Below are 25,458 nucleotides of genomic sequence, written 5' to 3'. Positions count from 1 at the left end.
GCTGAGGCAGGAGGATCACTTGGGAGTTCAAGGCTGCAGTGGGCTATGATTGTGCCACTGCACTCCAGCTTACATGCTAGAGCGAGACCTTGCCTCTAAAAAGAAAAGAAAAAAGAAAAAAATGTATGGATGTATAGATGTGTGTATGTATATATCTATAGTGGAATTTGGCAGGGGGCTGGGGGGAAGTGGAGAGAAGAGATGGAGCTTTTTAAAGAAGACAGAGTATGTTGCTGGGAATGATTGGCAGGATGTTCTCTTTTCTGTGTTTTTACAATGTTACTCACAGGTCCATGAGCATCTTCTTAGACATCCTCAGATGAGATCTTGCCCAGTTACTCAAAAAATAGGGTAAGTGCACCACCACTGACTGCTCAGTCTTTGCCTGCTAGTCAGAATCCCTTCTTATACTGACAACTGAAAAGCAGGCCGATAGTCACAGCTCCTCAGCAATTGTTAGTGTGTGATGGGCACACTAAGTATGATTCTGTTGGATTCAGGTAGTATCTGATCTTCCTGCCTGGTTCTCTCATCTGTTGAATGGTGGATTGTAAACACCATCATTCTCAGAGTGCACTTACCAGGCTGCTTCCCATCTCCATTTCTGACTACAGCACTTTATTTGTGGAGACTATCTCAGGGTACAATGTGCCTCCAATGTCATCTCCCCTCCCATGCCTTTTTGTAGTATTAAGACAATAAAGGCCTGGTGTGGTGGCTCATACCTGTAATTGTAGCATTTTGGGACACTGAGGCAGAAGGATGGCAGTAGTCTAGGAATTTGAGACCAGCCTGGGTAACATAGTGAGACCCTGTCTATAAAAAAATTAAAAACTTAGCTGGGCATGGTGGTGCATGCCTGTAGTCCCAGCCACTTGGGAGAACTGAGGTGGGAGGATGGCTTGAGCCCAGGAGTTCAAGGCTGCAGTGAGTTGTGATCGCGCCACTGCACTTCAACCTGGGAGACAGAACAAGATCCTGTCTCAAAAACAAAAACAAAAAGACACAGTTTAGTGTGTGGATGGAGGGAGGCTAGAGAGAATGAACATTACTCTGGTTGCCTAAAGCACCAGGCAGCTGAGGGACAGGACTAGGTTTTCTGATTGGGGCATGTAAGTTTACAGACACTTACATGCCTTCCTCTCTTACACACTATTGACTGAGATAAAGACATTGCTATACTAAGTTAAAAATCACTGAGAAATTCCTCTTAGATTTCGTCAGTATCAGGCATAAGTTTTGGTGAAAGAATGCCTTTTCTTTTTCTTATTTTTCCTCCATTGCACTTTATTGGGAAAATAGGATAGATTAAATCAGGGGTGATTATCCAGATGTTATTATTAAATAAGCTATGCTTTGAAGTTAAGGCAACAGGTAACACATATTGAATAAGCCAAAGTGCTTAATTTTTGTTTTCTATGAAATAGTTTATTTCACTGTTCACTATGGAGGGGCTACAAATACATTTCTGATATTAACACAAAGGACTAAACTTTGCCAACACTGGTAGAAATGGTTATGAGGAATCGAGAAGCTAGGGAACAGGGCACATGACATTCACATTTACTCATCTCCCACTATGCATCTCAAAACAAACATCAAAGGCACTTACCAAAGTGATTAAGTAAGGGAGCGTGGAATTTAAAATAATGACAGATACCCAAGACACAAAATAAACGGCTTGAGTTTTCTTACAGTTTGATTTCTAACATTTTACTGACTAAAATCTCTGCTAATTATGTAATCTACTTTGTGGCTTTAAAATATTTGATACTTTGATTTAAGACTACTTTAAATGAAAAGAACCTAATGGAATACCATAAAGCCAGAGTTTTTCCACACCCAGTTACAGCAGAAGAACACCACTATATCCAGGCAAAAGCGAAAGGCTCATGTTGCTTGTCCAGGGAGCACTATGGAATCAGCTCTCACTGATATACTAACATGTGGCATCTTTGTGGCTTCATAGGCACATTCATTCAACACACATTTATCTAGCATCTGCCAAGGTACACAGCACTGTGCTGGGTGCTGGGGAGACATAAACATGGTGTGGTGCTTACTTTCACAAGCTTACATTTATCCCCTGTAACTGGGTTGGTCATGCTTTCTTTTCAGTTCCTACTGATTTGTTCCAAGAAGCTTCATGGAATAAAACAGGAGCCAGAATAAATGCATTTGTGTTCCCATCCCTAATTCTACTTGGTTTCCAGAAAAAGAAGTCAGAATAAGACTAACATCAGAGTATTAAAGAGGACCTAAACTCTACATCAATCTAAGGCATGATGTCATTTGTCTACAACATGGGAAAAAACAAGAAGTAGAGCACCTTTCAGCCCTTAGAATCCAGTGTCTTTCCACTGCTTTGTGGCAATTTCCTGCACAAATATAAGCCCTACACTACATTCTAAAACAAACTTGTAAATGCTTTCAAACTGACTTATGCTCTTACTCTCAACTCACAGAAAAATGGAGTCCAATCACATTTCCATGTGAAAACACAAAATTAGGTTAACAGAACAGTCATCCTTGACATAGTAATACTCTGACAATACAATTAAGGGGACATCTTCTATTGGCATTTGTTCTTGACATGGAAAAACAATTTCTTGCATATTTTCTAATCATAGTGTATATACAGATTACAGAGTCAATGTGGGCAATGATGCTGACAAGGCATCAAGCCTGTTTTAGAGTATACTGGCAATGAGAGATTTCAATTTCTTTATATTATATTCCTGCCTTCTCAGTCTGTACATGTATTATCATTTACAGGATACCCACATACTATACAGAATTGAAAGATGCCAATTTTTGCTATCAAAAGTGCTGAAGTTATAATTTTCTAATACAGAGTACTGAAATGCACAGAAAGACTAAAATAGGCAATCTATAGGAGGGCTAACAAAGTATTTCTATATCTCATGTGTATTAATTACACTTCCTCCATCTTATATAATATTCCATCTTTAATAGTGAACTTTCATCTAATTAAGAAATCCCCCAGTTTATAAAATCTGAGGGCAATTTCCAGTGAACTTTGTCAGGATAGAGGAACCAAACGACCACAGGTATTACTGAGTTATAATAAGAAGGAGTAACTAATTATCAGTATTATAACAACGAAATTGCTGCAAGGCAATAGGCTTCTGTAATTAAACATAAATCACAAGGGTATGGATTCAGGCATGAAAATAGTGACGTGATTTCACTGAGAATCAACTAGTATTTGCAAAGCTACTTGAATTTTTCTGTTGATCTTCACTTGTTGTTAAATAATGATAGTTTTGATGATGGTAAAACTTCATCTTTCAAGTGCAGGATGATCTGAGCTGAATGAGAAAAACAGTAATTAAGGGAGGTAATGAAGGTAGGCCTGGCATCAGTTTGAACAATGTATTTTTTCTTCTGTTTTTGATCATAAGAGGGCTTACATCTCTGAGGTTACCACAATAAAGTCATAACCATGCCAGCCATTTTAAGGATTTCAGGATTAATCAAGACCAAGAAAGATGAAATGACAAACTACAAACCAAGCCATCACTACTACAAAGTTCCATGAGTGATATGTCTGTTACCCATATCCCAGGTAACAATATGTTTAAATTACAAAGACAGTGACATATATATTGTCAAATAAATATTACTTTTACTTATTTAAACTTTAAAAAATTTATAATTTTACTTTTTGTAATTTATTTAAAAGTGGCATACTTTATTAAAAGAAACACTGGAAATATGGATGCTTTTTGAGAAGTAATCGTCATCTTCACTTGTAGATATTATGGAGGAACCGGATTTCTACATCAACTAATGGAAAATTAAAACTTACAAGCCTAGTTCCAATTCAAATAAAGAACATACATACAAATGTTAGGACTGAGTCTGTCCATTCAGTTAAAATATTTCCATTTCTGAATTATTAGCTACTGAAATTCTAAAAATGCTCATTTTTCTGGGTATCTTGTTAAAAGATTTATTAGCAGTTCAGACGCCATTTACATTGACATTTACAAAGAGCATAGAGACCAGAGACAATATGCTATAGTATGTAAGACCTTTATCTCCTCCTTAATGCTCTAAGCAAACTATAAAGTTTAGAAATTCTATTTAGATCTTCTTAGATAACTTGCAGGTGTCTTGAGTGTCTCAGTCTGCTTTCTCTCTTCAAATTTCTTTCCATTCTAAACAACATTTTTTGCCTCCTAGTAATAATCCTGTAGAATTTTAAAAACAGACAAAAAACAAAAAACAAAACACCAAACCCAGATTCTATGCTTTATTCATTTCGCATTAAGATGACCAAAGAAATAAAACTCAAATAAAATAAACATAAAATCATTTTTCCCTATTTAAATACTGGTAATTTCTATTAACCCTATTTTTAATTTAGGGAGTTTTATATTCATATTCTCAAGATATCCAGTGCACAAGTTTCTGCAGAATCACTAATTTTATTATAAAGCTTCTCTCTCCACACCTTAGGGGACAATGTATTTTCACTCTGACTTGTTTAAAAGACGCAAGGAGGTTGGCATATTTTAAAGTTAACACATTTTTTTATTATAAAAACAGGCTTAGGTTAATGGTCACTCTCTAGCATCTGGTTACTGACTGACTGATTATCCTGTATATATATATATATATATATATACCTAGGTTCCTGACTTTCTACTACTCATTATTGTTGGCTGATGCAAAACTTGATTGTGCAACATACATCTCCTCAAGGATGAACGGGAAATGCAAAGATATAAAATTCAAAGTATTAATAGATGGTTTTGCTACTTTTCATACTTTTGGTAAATGAGATAGTTGGAAGTTAGAGGCTATTAACTAAAATAAAATTAAGGAGTAAGTTACCTGTGAATTTCATTTACTCACATTAGGACTGACTCATCTCTCTTTATTGGAGTTTAACTGAAAACAGACTGGACCATGACTGGCAGCTATATATTGGTCATTTTCAAATACTCCAGTGACACTCTTCAATAACTTTATTATGTCCAGTTTTATGGTGCCATACTATGTTTTTTCACACTGTTTAAAAATTTCCATTTCCATAATCCAAATGCCAAAAAAATTACACATTCTCTTACACAGTCAAAAATATATTTACTGGAATGTTTTTAGTTATAGCTGAAGGCAACATTTACAACATTTAGCTTTTGTTACAACTATAAATATGGAAATTGCTTGCAAAACAACTGTAATATGAAAAGAATGATATTTCTGCAAATATTGACAGAATGGTTATGCATCTCTTTCAGCATATAATTTGGTACTCTACACAGGTTTCCTGACCCCCAGCATGACCCACTCCCTATTGCAATAATGCAAGTCCTTATGCCATTAAATTACTAGTATGAAATATTATCATCAGTGTTTATATACACAAATAATGAACTGGCAAGTATCTAGTTTCAAATTAGATCCTTGAAATATGGAAAAATAGAGGCTAGTTCTCTTTGCCTTAAACATAATTATTAAAAGAACATTTTGTTAGAAGGGGAGAAGATAATTGGACATTCTCCACGTTCCAATTTGAAGTGATACTTGCCTCTTAGTTTCTGGAAAAAGAAGTTTTGAAAGTTATATACACATAGGTTTCATTTAAATTATGCAGCAATCTTTTATTACTGTCCCAGATCTTGTTTAATGAAGATCTCTGTCATCAAATCAAGTACGGTATTTCATGACTATAAGAACTGTAAGAGAAAACATGAAAAAAGCAATATATCAACATCATATATATATGCTATGTTTGAAGCAATATTCCTAAATGTAGTTGTGTCTACTTTTAGAAATGGGTAATGAGGATTGACTGAACTTTTATCTGAGGTAATAAATAATAAATGGGAAAGGAGAAGCAAAAAATATCATAAAACAACCTAAATGTCTAACATTGGCATCTTAAATAAATAATGGCATAGCCATAGCTTGTATCTGCTGTTAAAATATTACTAAAAATTTTGATAACCTGGGAAAATATTCACAATATATTAGAAAGTACATATAATATAGTCTTAGTTTTTTAAAAAAACATGCTTGTATATTAATAGGAAAAGAGAAGTATATATAATAGTTATATTTGTAGTAGTAGCTATCTGTGTTGTAGTTATAGATTATAGTTGAATTTTTCTTTTTGTTTTTAATATTTCACATTTTCCAATTGCCCACCATATATACATGATTAAGTCTTGGTTTTTGAGGTAGTTATTTTCTATAAGGTCACTACATACACGAAATTAGTGAATACTGAACCACTACTGCTAGGGAAGATACAAGGTTAAGTTCCTGTGAGTCTCTGGCTACTAGATTTTTGTCAATCAATACATAACCTTGTTTTATATGTGTTTCTGTTTAAAGACATTTTATTTAATACGTATGATTGATTCAGTAACACTGAGCTCAAGGCCAGAAGCACTATAACTCATGCCTGAACAAAGTTTGCCTACTGTGTATTTTCTCCAGGAAGACACATCACAGCTCGCTTGTACTGAGCAACACTAGAGAGCACTTCAGCACTACACACGGGGGCTGTTTTAAACAGTGAAATCACCAACGAAAAGCACGGCAATGCAGAAAATGTGGTACTAAATAGACTACAAAAAGAACATGTTTATGTTATGAGTGCTGAAATAAAAAGGCAGAAATGGCTTTGTTTAACCTCAGCTAGGGATGTGTGGGTTGGGGGACTTAAATTTTTTGTTACTCTGAACATGTTTGTAAATGACTGTGAAAGCACCATGAGTACTGATTTTGGGGTTACAGATAATTTTACCTGGGTAAGTGGATTTGCAAACACAGAATCTATGAATAATGAGGATTGACTGTATTTCTTTGTAATAAAACATTTTTTTCTGTTTAAAAAAAAACAGCATAATAGAATTTTGCAAATGATTATTTTTAGATACTTTCCAAATCTTCATAAAACCTCTGTAACCACAGGTAGAGAGGCCTTGAAGAAAAAGAGATATTTAAAATGATCTGATTTTCAAAAGAATATTAAGGGAAAAAGGAAGGGAAGGAGTCATGCTTTAATGATAGAAATTATGCTCAACTGCAGAACAAAACAAAAACCAAACAAAAATCATCTGCAGAATGCATTTGGATGTATCCTTTCAAAACAATATTACAAGATGCAAACTGCCATTCCTGAGAGTTAATAATAAGTAGAACATGAGTATTTTAGACCTTAGTAACAGGAACCAGATTTGGCCTGGAACAAATCACTTAGCCCTGGATTTGGGGGTAAGAGTTGGGGGCAGAACAGGAGTTCCCTTTGAGAATCTGATAAAAGATATAGACACTCTATAAAAAGGTACATATACATAGTCACATAAAATTTTACATATTAAGAGCATTTTCAGAGATCTATAGATTCTAAGAGCTCCTGAGACAGGTCAGAAGTCATTACTCAATCCTGACTTCAGACATGCTAGGTCAACTGAAAATAAAAAGGGAATTAAAATGAACTCTAAAACAAATGTTCCCCTAAGAAGTAATAATCCAATAAATACTTACCGATAATCACTAGCAAAAGGATAGCAGCAACCAAAGCCATGATGGCTTTTATCTACAACACACAAAAGGCCATATAAAGATATTAATATTTGACTCGTTAATAAAGTCAAGACTATTTGTTGTTATATTTACTGCGTCATACTAAATCATCTCAATAAATAGGCACATTTCTTGAGATGTCTTCAAATTTTTTCCCATATGAATTTGCAGGCTATTTTTCATTCTTTGGGAAACAATCAGAGTTCCCCAAATTTGAGGTGTTTTTCTTTACTGGATTTTGTTGGTCAAAAGCTTACTGCAGAGAAAACAGTAACAATCAAAGCCTTCATGGGCTTGAACCTCTATGATTTGATGCGCTTATTACTAATGTGAGACCAGAGAAAACATACAATATTTTAGCAACTCTGTTCAAGTGTCAAGATATGACGAATAACATAGGCCATGCAATTAAAATGGTTCAATACACATAAAGTAGCAGTTTATAGCAGTTTTTTTCAAAGTAAATGAGAATTCTGTTAGTTTTTTCTCCCCTTACTTTCTTCTTGGCATTTTTATCTCCATTTTGAGGAATATATTTTAGATTATTTATGAATAGCCTCATTTAATAAGCAACTTTGCCTAAGAGCATTCTGTGTCAGTTTTGTAGTTAAGAAACCTTAAGGTCAGTTCTTGGTCAGCTCCTTAATATGTTATAACAAAGTGACCCAGAGAATATATGGAAGATTTGCAATCTGGATACCAGTGCCTATTACAATTATTATGATAACAAAAAAATGTAGAAAGAGAATCAGAAGGGATTGGAGATAGGAGCTGTATTTTTAGTAGGTGTCTGGGTCCACATTATACGATAAACTAAAGTACTTTAATCCATTTTTATTAATCTGAAACATTTCTAAAATAATTTGGAATTTCTACAGTAGTTTTTCAACCTTACCTAAAATGTACATTAATTTGCCGTTAAATGTGTGTTTGGCTTTACTTAAGATTTGAATGAGAACATCAATATCAATTTAAAAACACCTCAATGAATAGTTTTCTTCCTTGGGTTTCTAACACTGGGCAGAAAATGTTTACAATTGCAAATGGCAGTATTGTATTCATGCAAGTCCAAAGCTCATGAACAACAATCTGTATGGCATTAAACATATAAGAGCTTCACAACCCCCCAGATACATTAAAAGAGGTGTTAGCGATTCTCTTTCCCCACCCATGGATAATTTTATTAATTCATTTATTTTTAAAGCCAGGTATATTGAGATACACTTTACACAGAATAAAACTTATCCTCTAAAAGTACTTTTGATAGGTTTTGACAAATATATCCAGCTGTTAATAGGCATGAGCACCATCAAATATAGGACATTTCCACCACCACCCTCAACAAGTTTCCTCATGACCTGTTGTCAGTCTCCAACTGCATCACATTCCCCTTAGCCACTGGAAACTCCTGATCTGTATTCTGCCCTTATATCCTTTTTCTTAAAACCTTTCCGAAATTACTCATTATAGAAGTCAATCTACAAAATGGCAGGCACAGGGAGGCTGCCCCAGATGAACAGTAGCACAATGAAGTATTAATGGGGTACAGTAAAATTGAAGGAAGCTAAGCATTAGAAAATAATAAATGAAGAATACTTGCTACTGTAAATGGTCTTTGTTATGTTATGGAACAATGGTTTTCATTACATGGTCAATGCTATTCATGGTCTCCAGAGGTCCTCAAGGTGATGACTATTTAAAAATATAACTCAATGTTTTTTCCTCCTCAAAAGCACACTATTCCTCTGACCCAAACCCCATAAAGTACAAAGCAAACATTTTTAGAAATGGTTAAAAAAAAAGTTAGGCAAAGTGTTCATTATGACCATCTTTTTTGTGGATACATGAATGGGGTACATGAGTTTGGGGGAGAGAAGGGGTGAATGGTTCATGGACTTTTTGTTTTTCCAAATTAGTCCATAGAATAGAAAATTTCTATAGATATAGAAGCTTTAGGCCAGGTGTGGTGGCTCATGCCTGTAATCCAGCACTTTGGGAGGCTGAGGTGGGCAGATTGTTTGAGGCCAGAAGTTCAAGACCAGCCTGGCCAACACAGTGAAACCCCGTCTCTACTAAAAATACAAAAATCTGCCAGGCGTGGTGGCACATGTCTGTAATCCCAGCTACTCGGGAGGCCAAGGCAGGAGAATTGCTTGAACCTGGGCTACTTGTGAGGTTGAGGCATGAGAATCACTTGAACCTGGGAGGCAGAGGTTGCAGTGAGCCGAGATTGCACCACTGCATTCCAGCTTGGGAGACACATCAAGACTGCCCCCCCCCCCCAAAAAAAAAAGAAAAAGAAAAAGAAAAAGACTTTAAAGAAAATAAATTCATTCTTTAAAGAATAAGTAATTTTGAATAGAAAATTTAAATTCTGAACAAGGGGAGAAATGAAACGGTTTGTTTCTTTCCTCAGTACCACTTCTGAAAGTAGGACGATTCAATAGGTAGACAGATAAAAATAAATAAATCCAAGGTAACTCTTGGAAAAAATCCTTAGCATATGGCTAAGTCAGGTTTAGAAAGTTATTGCTGGCTGGCACAGTAGCTCACGCCTGTAATTTCAGCACTTTGGGAGGTCGAGGCAGGAGGATCACCTGAGGTCAGGAGTTCAAGACCAGCTTAATCAACATGGAGAAACCCCGTCTCTACTAAAAAAAACAAAAAACAACAACAACAAAAAACAAAATTAGCCAGGTGTGGTGGTGCAGGCCTGTTAATCCAAGCTACTCGCGAGGCTAAGGCAGGAGAATCACTTGAACCCTGGAGGTGGAGATTACACTCCAGCCTGGGCAACAAGAGCAAAACTCTATCTCAAAAAAAAAATAAAGAAAGAAAGAAAAGAAAGTTATTGCTAAACTTGAAAATGAGAGACTAAAAACAGTTCTTGTCTAATTTTTAACAAAGCAAAGAATTATACCTAGAATCAGAAAAAAAGGAAAGATTTGCTTATATAACATGAAAAACATTTTCTGTTAATGATTAGTAGCCACAGTTGATTTAAGAAGTAAATGTATTTCTATACAATGTTTTGGAGGAGTATATTAGTATGTAGTGATTCTCAATGTTTTCCTTGTTAAAAATGTTAAAAATTTCCTTTACTTTTTATTTTTCTGGAATAATGAGGGAAGTGGAGGTTTTTCTTAACTCCATTTGCCTTAACAGATTCAGATATGTAAGCTGCTGTTATTTTTTCCCCTTTCAACTAAAAGTCATATTTTTCTCTAGCTCCCACTTTATTTTTTTGATATCTCTATATAATGCTAGAGGTTGCTCCAAAAAAGTACTAACAGTAAATTTCAAGAAAAAAATGTATATTTGTTACAAGTTAATAAGTCTAGAGGTAGCCAAATATTAATAAAACGTGGATTACTCTCATGAAAAAAAATCTATGAAAACATCCTTTTAGGCATACTGATTTTAGTTATCCCTATCCCAAAAGCAATTAAGTTAACAAGTATCTACTGAATTTCTACCATGCCTCAGGACAGTTATAGGCCCTGTTCTCACAGAGGTTATGCTCTAGAGGTCCTTTTTCCTTCATGTGTTTGAATACCACTTCAGATGCTGACCGATCTATCCAGGAGCTTCTGATTTACTTACTTTGCATCCGCGCCACCACATTTGCCTTCGAAGTTGTTTGGATCTGTTGCTAAAAGCTGTTGCATTATCCGATAAGCTTTCTATATCACATAGAGGATGGAGAGAAGGATTAAACGACATAACAGGATTCTTTTATCTAGTCACACAAAGATAAGAAAATATTAATTTCTACTTCTGCAAATTTATTCCCTTTTAAGCATGAAAACAACATTCTCCCTTTTTTCCACCCACAAACTCTGGCATTCTACATTATAAAAAAAACAAAAACAAAAACAAAAAGTAAAAAACAGCTTGCAGATCAGTTTGCTCAATCCTTTTTTTTTTTTTTTGAGAGGGAGTCTCGCGCTGTTGCCCAGGCTGGAGTGCAGTGGCCGGATCTCAGCTCACTGCAAGCTCCGCCTCCTGGGTTTGCGCCATTCTCCTGCCTCAGCCTCCCGAGTAGCTGGGACTACAGGTGCCCGCCACCTCGCCCGGCTAGTTTTTTGTATTTTTTAGTAGAGACGGGGTTTCACTGTGTTAGCCAGGATGGTCTTGATCTCCTGACCTCGTGATCCGCCCGTCTCGGCCTCCCAAAGTGCTGGGATTACAGGCTTGAGCCACTGCGCCCGGCTGCTCAATCCTTTTTTATTATAAAATTAAGAAGTCTTTTTAGGGCCTTAATGCTTATAAATAAGCTTAGGAATTCTAATAAGAAAATACTCTTTAAAAATTCAAACACTTGGCACACCTCTAGAAAAAAAATTACATGTAGAGAAGTTAGCTTTTTAGAAGATATCAAAAGTGACTGATTTTAAAGGAAAACAATATACATTTGAAAAGTGACTAAGCGAGGTTGTCTTTTTTTAAAGTCTGTCAAAGATTAATCAGGTATTCAGCCATTCACCATTCAAACAATATTTGAATGCCAAGTACATGCCAGGTATAGGTATATAGGTTATAGGTGTAATGACTGAAAGTAAAGAAAGGTGACTAAGTTACCCAATGAAACATAAAATAAAAATAGCAGATAAGTTTGAAACAAGTGTTGAAAAGTGAGTAGGTCTTTCGGCCCTGAGATCGTGAGAAACACAAAGTTCATCAACATCAAAGTGCAAAAGAAAAAACAGCTCTACTCTTCACTCTTCAACAATGAAATTTTAAATTCTTCATTCTCCACTGAAAAATTAAAAAATAATGTAACAATAAGATGACTCAAAGTAAAGGAGTTAAAATTAAACCATTAAAATCATACACTTAAGAACCAAATACCAGTTTCCTAAGCCAAGATTTGTAAATGCTGGCTAGATAAGTAGAAGAAAAAAACTAGCAAATAGATTAGTAATATCAAGAAATACATGAAGATCTGTACCTGATTTGTCCTGTAGTTCATCTAGTCTCTCCCCTCTCTCAATTACCTTTGTAATATTTTCTTGCATGACATCAATAACTTCATCCACTTGATTCTGAACACTAGTTTAAAAAAGTTAAACAATTATTTATCCTTCTTTTGAGAATACTTACAATTTTTGAAACTTTCATTAGACATAAAAAGAATAGCAAATTCTCAGAGAATTATTCAACTATTAAATTTAAATTTAGGACTTTATAGCAATGTTTTTCCATTTGTGGGCTTCAGTACTCAGATAATGAAAGACAATATGATATAAAGTAATATTTAAAGATAGCTTACTTTTAGCCCTGCTTCTGACATGCAACCCATAAGCAAGTTAAATGTACTGTCAGCATGCTCATTAAGTGCAGAATTTAAACAGCTTCACTAAAAATAATCAGTTTTTCTTTTCAACAGACTATTGAGGCAGCACAGACACCGCTGCACCCTACTTTTGCTATATATTTCATACATGAAGGCTAACAAAGGAGGTATGTTAACATACTTTTTAACATACCTTTTGCTCAGGTACGGTAAAGGCTTATGAAACATTCCTAGTTTCCAGAATGGAAATGTAGGGCATATTCTAAGAGATACTGATGCTCAATGGGTAGAATTCTTCACTGCTCATCAGATTTTTCTTAAACAGGGTATAAGATAACTGGGGACACCTGGGAATATTTTGAAGAACTCACCAGGAAGCAAAAAGGAAAAAATTGTTTTCTGTTTTTCGATTGTTTGTTCATCCTTTATATTAGATGATGGGGGTCTGTTTTAACCAAATTTCAGGCTGTTCAGTAAAGACTTAACCTAAACTTAAAATTGTAACAACTGTCCTCAGCTATCCGCTCTCATTCAGGAGTTAACTCCAGAGTACACAAACATGGACATGTTTAATTATTTTAAGTGTCTTAGTCTCCTCTGTGGCTCTAACCACAAGACCAAAAGTTATTTTAAATTACTTTATGAAATAAGTCACAACAATGAAATATTTAAAAAGAGAAATAAAGCAAATCCATGGTCCTCACAACTAAACACCTGTTTAAAGTGCATTGGATTACTTACTGCAGACATGTGCTGCATAACATTTTGGTCAATGATAAAGCACATTTACAACAGTGGTCCCGTAAGTTATAATACCATATGTTTACTGCATGTTTTCTACGTTTAGATAAGTTTAGACACACAGATACTTACCATTGTGTTATAATTACCTACAGTATTGAGTGCAGGCACACGCTGTATGGGTTTGTAGCCTAGGAGCTACAGGCCATACCATACAACCTAGGTGTGTAGTAGACTACACCCTGTAGGTTTGTGTAAGTACTCTATGATGTTCACACAATGAAACTGCCTAATGATGCATGTCTCCAAACGTAGCCTGTCATTAAGGGTCCATGACGGTTATAAACATTAAATGTATAAATATTTAAATAAATGAAGATATGCAATTGTGTTTCTAGTTGGAAAAGGAAGAAGTGCGTAGGGGGCTTTAACAATTTTTTACAATACACAGAAATGGTCTCCGCCCTCTACCCCACACAAGTCCCCAAACTAATGTAATAAGTGAGGAGTGAGGCACGGTCATGTTTAATTTTGAAAGAGTTCTATCCTTTCCGATCACTGAGCTAGTTCTTTAAAAAATTTGCTATAAAAACAAAATGAAGGCCCATTTAGACATAGGTGGATTCACAAGTACTCTCAGATTCAAGTAGCAATTACTAAGCTTGATGACAGTAACTTCCATCCCAGGTTAAAAGCATTATGTACACCCACTGATTACCCACACATAAACTTCAAGATTTTTCACAGCATCCCAGAGTTCTGTGCTTCCCACACATTATTCCACTGGAGGATATAAGACTGAAGCTCAACCAAGTTGGGCATGCAGAGTTCTCTTCTGTCCAAACAGATCTGAAAGAACCCCTAAATCTCTAAGACATCTTGTTGCAACTCCCAATCCCCTAAGTAGAGAGTTGAAGGTGTTCATCCTATTTAAGAACAATGGCACAAATACACAACTAATTAATTTCTTCAACAAATAATGAGAACCTACTACGTACTGTTTTAGGTACTGAGGAAATAACATTGAACAAAATAGACAAGTAATCCCAGGCCTTACAGAACATATGTTCGAACGTACATTGAGTGCACTGTATTAACATTATAGCTGTGAAACAGTATGCTCTACCCCATTACTCTATCTTATTTATAGCATGTAAGCAAATATAAAGTGATAGTAATTGTACCTGTTTACTTATTTACATGCTTATTTTCTGCCTCTCCCCACCAGAAGGTAAGCTCAATGAATGCAGTGACCTTGCCTATTTTGTTCACTTTTGTAAGTCCAGTACCTATAGTCGTGCATGGGGCACAGTGGCCATTCAACAAATATTTGCTGAATAAATGAACAATTTGAGTATAAATCCTATAAAACATATCCAGCTACTTGAGGAGGAGATATAAAGCAGTGAGTGTAGAGACCTCCATTTAACTACAAACAAAAGTAAAGCTACTGTTCATCAAGGATCAATTTTGAAATTCCCAGCTAGTTTTTTTTGTCATATGCAAATGATGATAATTAATGGCTTAAAGTAGGGTGCTATGGCAGGACAGGAATGGACAAAATATACTAAGGCTCCTACACACGATCAGACTATAGTTATTATGGATATTAATATACATATACTATATATACTTTTAGACGAGATTGGGTACGTTCAGGGTGGTATGGCCGTAGACATTATATATACTTTTAAAATGAAAACTAAAAGCTAATAAAATAGCTATGGTCCCAGAATCTCTTTAAAGGCCAGGCCTGGTGATTCATGCCTGTAATCTCAACACCTCCGCAAGGCGGATGGATCCCCTGAGCCTGGGAGTTTGAGACCAGACTAGGCAACACAGTGAGCCCCCGTCTTTACAAAAAGATTTAAAAATAAGCTGGTTATGGTGGCATGTGCCTGTGGTCCCAGCCACTTGGGAGGCTGGGGTGGGAGATTTCCTTGAGTCCAGGAGGTTGAGGTGCAGTGAACTGTGACTGCACCACTGCACTTCAGCCTGAGCAACAGAGTGAGACCTGTCTCAAAGGAAAAAAACAAAAACAAAACAAAAAATCCCCCAAAAAACCCTTTAAGGATAACATTCCATGGATATAGGCAGATTAATTGGGACAGACCCATAAAATTCCAGATTCTTACCAGAGTATCATAAACCTACAAGTATTCCCTCAACAACATGGCACACATGTAATAAATCACTATTGATAATGGAAACCCCAAATATTTTAATTTTTCTGCTACATGATTAGTGAATTATTGCTGCTTTGTCCTTCACACATTACTATCTGCTGGTGTAATACTCTGAATCCAGCTACTGCGTAACCTTCACTCAATGATGAAAAATCTCATGACTGTTTTCTGTGTGTCAGGATATTTCCCCACCCAGAACACAATTTTTGTAGAATAAAATGATCTACTTATTTACTTTAATATGGAGATAGTTTGGTTTACAAAGCAAGTGATAACATACTTCCCCATGATCTTTTACATTTTCACAATAGTTATAGTCCTTTGATTTCTATTTGTATTGCACATTGGTCTTGTCCCCATTGTTATACTATAAATGCCTTAAAAACAGAGACTGACCCACTTATCCTTTTATTTCCCAGGTCATGTGAAATGTGGTTGGTACAAGGTAAGCATTTAACAAACATTTTCGAATCTGAGTTAAATATATCATTCATTCAAAAAACATTTATTAAAAAGTTATGGCTAGGTGTGGTGGCTCAGGGCTATAATCCCAGCACTTCAGGAGGCTGAGGCGGGAGGATCGCTTGAGCCCAGGAGTTTGAGACGCCTTGCCAACATGTCAAAACCCTATCTCTACAAAAAATACAAAATTAGCTGAGCATTGTGGTATGTGCCTGCAGTCTCAGTTACTCAGGAAGCTGAGGTGGGAGGATCCTCCTCCGGGAGGTGGAGGTTGCAGTGAGCCAAGATTGTACTATTTGTTTGAGTTCTTTGTAGGTTCTGGATATTAGCCCTTTGTCAGATGAGTAGATTGCAAAAATTTTCTCCCATTCTGTAGGTTGCCTGTTCACTCTGATGGTAGTTTCTTTTGCTGTGCAGAAGCTCTTTAGTTTAATGAGATCCCATTTGTCAATTTTGGCTTTTGCTGCCGTTGCTTTTGGTGTTTTAGACATGAAGTCTTTGCCCATGCCTATGTCCTGAATGGTACTACCTAGGTTTTCCTCTAGGATTTTTATGGTATTAGGTCTAACATTTAAGTCTCTAATCCATCTTGAATTCATTTTCGTATAAGGACTAAGGAAAGGATCCAGTTTCAGCTTTCTACTTATGGCTAGCCAATTTTCCCAGCACCATTTTTAAATAGGGAATCCTTTCCCCATTTCTTGTTTCTCTCAGGTTTGTCAAAGATCAGATGGCTGTAGATGTGTGGTATTATTTCTGAGGACTCTGTTCTGTTCCATTGGTCTATATCTCTGTTTTGGTACCAGTACCATGCTGTTTTGGTTACTGTAGCCTTGTAGTATAGTTTGAAGTCAGGTAGCGTGATGCCTCCAGCTTTGTTCTTTTGACTTAGGATTGTCTTGGAGATGCGGGCTCTTTTTTGGTTCCATATGAACTTTAAAGCGTTTTTTCCAATTCTGTGAAGAAGCTCATTGGTAGCTTGATGGGGATGGCATTGAATCTATAAATTACCTTGGGCAGTATGGCCATTTTCACGATATTGATTCTTCCTATCCATGAGCATGGTATGTTCTTCCATTTATTTGTGTCCTCTTTTAATTTACAAGAAAAAAACAAACAACCCCATTAAAAAGTGGGCAAAGGATATGAACAGACATTTCTCAAAAGAAGACATTCATACAGCCAACAGACACATGAAAAAATGCTCATCATCACTGGCCATCAGAGAAATGCAAATCAAAACCACAATGAGATACCATCTCACACCAGTTAGAATGGCGATCATTCAAAAGTCAGGAAACAACAGGTGCTGGAGAGGATGTGGAGAAATAGGAACACTTTTACACTGTTGGTGGGATTGTAAACTAGTTCAACCATTATGGAAAACAGTATGGCGATTCCTCAAGGATCTAGAACTAGATGTACCATATGACCCAGCCATCCCATTACTGGGTATATACCCAAAGGATTATAAATTATGCTGCTATAAAGACACATGCACACGTATGTTTATTGCAGCACTATTCACAATAGCAAAGACTTGGAATCAACCCAAATGTCCATCAGTGACAGATTGGATTAAGAAAATGTGGCACATATACACCATGGAATACTATGCAGCCATAAAAAAGGATGAGTTTGTGTCCTTTGTAGGGACATGGATGCAGCTGGAAACCATCATTCTTAGCAAACTATCACAAGAACAGAAAACCAAACACCGCATGTTCTCACTCATAGGTGGGAACTGAACAATGAGATCACTTGGACTCGGGGAGGGGAACATCACACACCGGGGCCTATCATGGGGAGGGGGGAGGGGGGAGGGATTGCATTGGGAGTTATACCTGATGTAAATGACGAGTTGATGGGTGCAGCACACCAACATGGCACAAGTATACATATGTAACAAACCTGCACGTTGTGCACATGTACCCTACAACTTAAAGTATAATAATAATAAATAAATTTAAAAAAAAAAAAAAAAAAAAAGATTGTACTATTGCACTCCAGCCTGGGTGACAAGACTGAGAACCTGTGTCTAAGAATAAAAAAAAGTTATTATTATGCTATTCATCAAGGTTACCATCATGAAGGTTATGAGCCTGGTATTTAGAAAGATTATATTTCAGTAGGGAAAACTGATATCCATGATTACACTACCATGTGTTAAGGGATATAATGGAAGGAAGCCCACAGTATCTGACATGTAGCCTAGATGAATTCAGCCTGGACCAGAGACGACATCAAGACCCCTGTGCTGAGTTTGGAGGAGTCAGGAGTTAACCAGGGAGAGTAAAAGAGGCAGTGGATGGTGAGAAGGTTCTAGGATAAGGAAATATATGTAAGAGGAGGCAATATTTTAAGAATTAGGAGATTAACTTGATGTGAGTGAAGGAATTGGGAAAAGACTAGATAACTCCTAGATTTATAATTTGAGCAATTAAGTGGTAGTAGACGATGGCTATGAACTAAAATAAAAAATTAAGAATGCAAAGGAAAAGGTAGTTTGTGAAGGAAGGGTGGAGATTTTTATATTATATCATGGCCAGTCAAAGGCGATTCATATGAGATAATAAAAGACATGAGAGAGAACATAATGAGGAAAAGACATTTTCAATACTGTTTTCCATCCTTTTAAGAGTCTGAGAGCACCTGTGTTTCTGAAATGGCTCTATTCTAATTACCGACACAGAAGCTGTATGGTATAGTGTAGAACCCCTGGGTTCTGTATTCAGACAAACCTGGGTTTGCAGTACAACTTTATCACTTACTACGTATGTGACTTTGGAATTCACCTTGCAAGTCTGTTTTAGCCTCACGTTTTCTCACCTTTAAAATGAAGCTGATAAGCTCTACTTTATTTGTGAGAATTAAATGAGATAGTGTTTTTCAAATACTTAGCATAGTGCCTAACACATAGCACATACTTGATAAATATCAGTGCTCTTCAGTTAAGAAACAAATTTATGCTCTGCAATACGCACCTCTTATTTTATAAAGAAAACAATGGCCAGGTGCAGTGGCTCATGCCTGCAATCCAGCATTTTGGGAGACTGAAGTGGGAGGATCACTTGAGCCCAGGAGTTCGAGATCAGTCCAGGCAACATAGGGAAACCCCGTCTCTATAAAAAATTAGCCAAGCATGGTGGTACGTGCCTGAAGTTTCCAGTTACTCAGGAGTTGAGGTGGAAGGATCAATTGAGCCCAGGATTTCAAGGCTGCAGTGAGCTGTGATTGTGCCACTGCACTCTAGCCTGGGTGACAGAGCAAAACCCTGTTTCAAAAAACAGACAAAGCGAAAAACCCCTGAAATCAAATATTTATTTTCATAGTTAATATCCCCATCTTCTGGTCTTTTAAGGTACTGCTGACAAAAGAAATTTTAAAGTTAAGCTGTATTTTTTGCAACTACATATGGCTGTTACACCATGGAACATTCCCTGGGATGTGGGGGAGGGAATCTCATAAAAGTTAAGCTGGTCTGACCAAGGCTATAATTAGGAGATTCCCTACCCCTAACACAGAATGTCTACAATTCACTAGAGTGGCATTTATAATGCTACTGTTTAATTTAAAGGCAAAGGAAATGTAATCCTGCTAAAAGTTCCTGCCTGCTTATATAAATGAAATCTTAACATCCCTACTCTGGAATGCTGACTCCATTCCCTTGGAGCTGGTATTTCCAGGTGGTCCATCTCCATACTTTATGCTTGAACAAACTCTCTTTAAAAACAAAGCAAAATTTAAAAAGCAAAGGAAACATTTCAAAGAGAAGCATAAATTTTATGTAGACAGTGAATATTTAAAAATTTTCCTCAAAAAGAGTCTTTCCTAAGAAGTGATGTCAAATATTTTTTGTAGGATTAATCTGTTAACAACACTAATAAATGTGGCCAACCAAGTTCAAAGAAAGCAACGATGTTGCTAATCTATGCAGCAGAAAACACTCTGTATTGAAATGTTATAAATTAAGTGGTGATAACAGCTTAACTAAAGAAACTGACCAGTGCTAGCAATTTTGTGTACTAAAATAATGCCAGGGATTTGTCCTTGGGTAAATTGTGTGGCAAGTTGTGCTTCTCCATCTTGGGCACACTGGTGAGTCATGTCCTGCTTAGATAAGCATTAATCAAGGTTTAATGCATGCTTGATGAATGACCTTATTCTAATTAGATCCAGCAAGCTTTCAGCTCTACAGTAAAAACACAAATATACTTAACAATCCCTTACTAGTCTAAAATTCTGTGATCACCAAAGTTATTGTGATATTAATAGTGTAATACATAAATATACATATACAAATTCATGTGTGTATGTTTGGCATTTACTAACACAGACATATATTCTTTAATGCCTACTCTGTACAACTGGTTGTGGTTTGGGGATTCAGCTGGAAAATCATACTCAAAAGACCCCAATCGGCAACACTCCTTACTAGGTTCACTCTTCAGAAGGATATCAGACAGGAAACAGAGCATACTGGCAGGACAAAAAATAGGTGTGTCATTAGCGGAGCCCTCTTCTCCAGTGGCAGCTTAGGTAAAAGGGAACATGTGAGTTGATACAGAAGTCACTCTGGCTCAGTCGGGGAGAATGGCTCAGTCATTACACATTGGCACCCACATATGCCATACAGGCTTGAACTACAGCTAATTTGAGTCTTGGTAGAATGCCTGCGATCTCCCTGGAACATGAGAGAATGAGAGGCTCATGGGGTCTTCTTCCATCCACCTCCCTGTTTCCCTTATGAGACTATCAAAAGGCAGTTTCTCATCACCTCCCAGGTTCTGATGAGGTATAAACTTTCTGCAGGCTCTTTGTGCAGACTATAAAAACCACAGTTTAGAAATAGCTCCTTTGCAATAGAGTATCCCACAATTTGTACTGCAGCCATTGACCACCCCCCCTCTTTTTTTTAAGAGAAGGGGGTCTCACTTTGTCGCTCAGGCTGGTCTCAAAACTTTTGGCTTCCAGCAATCCTCCTTTGAAGGAGAATTCCAAAGTGCTGTGATTACAGGCGTGAAACACTGCACCCAGCTGTATCATTATTTTTGGTGTGTGGGACAATGACCCTGAGAGCTACTAACTTTGGCTACTCTTCCTTTTACTACGTAAGTAATAAATTGCATCTAAAAGTGGCTTGTTATATCTTTAGTCAAATCAGAGACTTGAAATAGTACCGATTCTCTCTTCTACTGGCCTTGAAGAAGCACCATGAAATCTATAGCTGCAGAAAATAAATTCTGACAACTATCTGAGTTGGTCATACTTGGTGATACCCTGATTGCCATCTTGTTAAATCTGAGCAAAAGGCTCACCTAAGAAGTGCCTGAATTCCTGACCCAAGGAAACTGTGAGGTGATAAATGTGTGTTGTTTTAAGCTGCTAAATTTATGGCAATTTATTACCTGGCAATAGAAAACTAATACATCCAGTCTAGTACTTGTAATCATCTGTTGGTTCTTTGGTTCCATATCTCAAAATCCATTAGTTAGAATTAGGCTAAGTATGGAAATATTTCTTCATGCCAACAGCTACCTGAGTAAAGCCCAAGTATCTCACCAATAACTAGATACACCATTACAGAACCCTTCCCACAATGTGCCATCTACACCCAGACTTAGGGTAGTGACTATTATGCCTCCTTAGGTCTTGAACCTGGGCGATGCAGTTCACCTTCCACAGTTAGTCTTTATAGCTTGGTCAGTTTCCAGAGCCTTCCCTCAAGTGACTCACTGCTCTTTCCATTCCTTCTCCCATCCTGTCAGGACTCGTATCTTTCCAACCTTAGACACATTGATTACAGCATATTATCTCCATCTATCACCAAATAATATATACCTCAAAGGTTTTAAACTGCAAATTAATTAGCCATAAAACTTACTTCAATATATAGGTTACAATAAATAAGAGAGATGAAAAAATTCTGGAAGTAGATAAAAACATGCAATAGATCAACAAATTAAATCTATTATATTACTTTTATTATCATTCTGAAAATAGGAATCAAGCTATGGATTTAAAAACAAAATAGACCTTCAGACTATGCTAAAAAAATGGATTTGACATAAGGTAATCAAGTCATTAAAAAAACCAACAATCCTGCATTTCTTTAGCTATAATTCTGAGAAAATAAAAAGAATTTGAATTTTATAACCCAGCAGTTATATTTAGTCTATAAAATAAAATGAATTAGGTTTTTATAACCTAGCAGTTGTATTTAGTCTTATCAGGGGTCAACAACTTTTTCTGTAAAGGACCACTCAGCAGATATTTTAGATTTTGTGGGCCATAAAATCTGCCACAGATTTGTCACAACTACTCAACACTGCCATTGTAGCTTGACAGTACCTATCGATAATATGAAAACAAATGGGCATAGCTATGTTCCAATAAAACTTTATTTACAAAAACAGGCTGCAGCCAAATTTGGCTCACAGGCTGCAGTTTGCCAATCTCTAGTCTACACAGAAATATGATAATCATTTAAACAAATGAACAAAACTTACTGCTTAATTTTGTCATTTCTAGGTCCAAATCTTGGTCCAGATGGTCCCCTTCTGAAAACAAGTGCATACCAAGTACATATTAGTAGTGATAGGATTAAAACAAAACAAAAAAAAGAGAAAGTATACACAAATGCAAACAATCAAGCTGAACTCTAAACATGGATGAGTTACTTATTGTAAGGGACCACATTTTACTGATACTGGTAAAACTGAATAATAGGTAATCATGTCTGTACTTCATTGGTACTTATTACTAGCCACAATTAAGCTAATCTTCTGAATGTTAAAACTTTCAGAGAAATTAGGGTTTATATTATCTTATATAACAAAGTTACACAGAGTTTGTTCTGATCATTAAACTCTGAAATATCCTAACTACTTAACTGCTAGTGAATATTAATATCTTTATGGTCAACTGTAGAACTAAAAGTGCAATTCACCTTGAATTTAGACTATAATGAAATGAGGAAACTACGAAGTGAAATGCTGATTGACAAAGATGGATATAGAGAAAAACTCATTCAAAACACTAACAATTTTAAGTATGTTTTTGATTACTCATCTTAAACTTATCAACATAGCAAAAGGGAAATGCAAGATATTAAGAAATAATATAAGAAAATATTAACATTACTCAGATTATTATCTCCTTATTGTAGTTGAATGTATATCACACCCTAACCAATCCATTTTAATATTCTTGAAATGAAAACATTTGGTTAAAGTAATTATGATTCTTCTGGAGATAGAGAATAAGATATAAACTACAAAACTCAAAAGAAACTAGGTTCTTAAATTTCTAGACATGGCAATTTCTAAAGGAGGTGAAAAAATACAGCAATTGATAAAAAAATTTTGAAAACAAAATAAAACTGTTTACTGAAACTTATTTAACATAATGTATAAGTGTGAATATAACATCTCGCCTTAGTTCCTCTAAGCTTTTTCCTTAAAGTCTTTTAAGCTCCAGCGAAGCCTCAGAATACTGGAACAGTATTCCATTCCAAAATGATGTTAAACATTGAATTTCATAGAGAAAACTAATATTCTGAAGCAGAGGCCATTCCTAAAAACTAGGCAAGAACTTACAAGAGCTGGTCAACCGAAAAACAAAGAAAAGCAGTTATTAAATGAGGAAACTATATATAAAGTGAAATAGAATCTGAAAATTATTGAATTAAAATTATCCCACTACAGGTTAAAAAAAAAGCAGCAGCTATGTCTGTTTCATCTATCAAGTATCATGAGACTTCAAAATACTTATAGAAAAACACAAAATCAAAAGCTGGTTCTTTGAATATTAAAACTTGATAAACTTCTAGCCAGACTGATTAGGAAAAAAAGAGAGAAGGCATAAATTAGTAATAGGAATGGAAGAGGGAACATCACTACAGACAAATGTACCATGGTTCTATAAGCTTTATTAACAGAAGCTAAGTGAAGCGTAGATAGGAACTCTTTATACTATCTGTGCAACTCTTCTGTGGATCTAAAATTACTTAAAAAAAATCCCCCAAAGAAAATTCCAGGACTAGATTTGTTCAATCGTGAATTCTACCAAACATTTAATGAAGAAAAAATATGAATGCTATGCAAACTCTTCTGGAAAACTAAAAAAGACAGAACCTTCCCAACTCATTATCCCAGGGCCAGTATGAATCTACCATGAAAACCAGATAAAGACACAACAAGAAAAAGACGTAACTATCAACCAACCAATATCTCCTAATGAACACAGATGCAAAAATTCTTAACAAACTCTTAACAAATTGATTCCAACAATGTTTTAAAATAATAATACATGATGACCAAGTAGGGTTTACATCAGAAATGCAACAATTGTTTAAAATTTCAAAATCAACATAATTCACCACATTCACAGACAAAAATACCCAAAAAACATATGATCATCTCAACAGATACAAAATAAATGCTTGACAAAATCCAACATCAGCTAATGATAAAAACTCTTCACAAACTAGGAATAGAAGGAAACATCCTCAACCTGATAAATCTACAAACAACCATAACAACATAAAATGAAAATGAAACATAATATGAAAGATGAATGCTTCCCCTAAAGGAGATCAGGAACAAAGCAAGGACATTCACTCTCACCATCTATACCCAATATTGTACTGGATGTTCTAGTCAGAGCAATAAGGTAATAAAAAATAAAAGGCAAACATAGACAAGGAGGAAATAAAACTGTTTTTATTTGTAGAAAGTATAATTGTTCTATGTAGAAAATCCAATAGGATCTATAAAAACACTACTAAAACTACTAAGGGGGTTTGGCAAGATTGTAGAATACAAGGTTAATTTACAAAAATGATATTCATACTAGCAATGAGTACGACATTTTAAAATTTTGAAACACCATTTGAAATGTTATTTTTAGTAGCATCAGAAATTATGAAAATCATTGTGCAAAAATCACAAGCATTCCTATACACCAATAACAAACAAACAGAGAGCCAAATCATGAGTGAACTCCCATTCACAATTGCTTCAAAGAGAATAAAATACCTAGGAATCCAACTTACAAGGGATGTGAAGGACCTCTTCAAGGAGAACTACAAACCACTGCTCAATGAGATAAAAGAGGACACAAACAAATGGAAGAACATTCCATACTCATGGATAGGAAGAATCAATACTGTGAAAATGGCCATACTGCCCAAGGTAATTTATAGAT

The 25,458-nt window shown here is 35.8% G+C and overlaps 1 protein-coding gene across 4 annotated transcripts in view; it reads right to left on the bottom strand.

Annotated features, from left to right (window-relative positions):
• Positions 1-1,402: 1,402 nt before the first annotated feature.
• Positions 1,403-25,458, bottom strand: part of VAMP4 (vesicle associated membrane protein 4) — a 44,665-nt gene continuing 20,609 nt past the window's right edge. For 3 of the 4 annotated variants that reach the window (XM_007989515.3, XM_007989516.3, XM_073011794.1), the window contains exons 4-8: positions 22,761-22,811; positions 12,518-12,618; positions 11,170-11,249; positions 7,528-7,579; positions 1,552-5,708 (exon numbers count right to left, since the gene is read on the bottom strand). In XM_007989515.3, coding sequence (XP_007987706.2) covers positions 5,680-5,708; positions 7,528-7,579; positions 11,170-11,249; positions 12,518-12,618; positions 22,761-22,811 — 313 coding nt within the window. In that variant the 3' untranslated portion in view covers positions 1,552-5,679. Of the gene's footprint in view, positions 5,709-7,527; positions 7,580-11,169; positions 11,250-12,517; positions 12,619-22,760; positions 22,812-25,458 lie in introns of all 4 variants that reach the window. The other variant, XR_005236153.2, reaches the window with a different exon arrangement.

Source organism: Chlorocebus sabaeus, chromosome 25, assembly GCF_047675955.1.
Source record: "Chlorocebus sabaeus isolate Y175 chromosome 25, mChlSab1.0.hap1, whole genome shotgun sequence".
Taxonomy (NCBI): Eukaryota; Metazoa; Chordata; class Mammalia; order Primates; family Cercopithecidae; genus Chlorocebus; species Chlorocebus sabaeus.
This window is presented reverse-complemented; position numbering and strand designations above follow the sequence as displayed.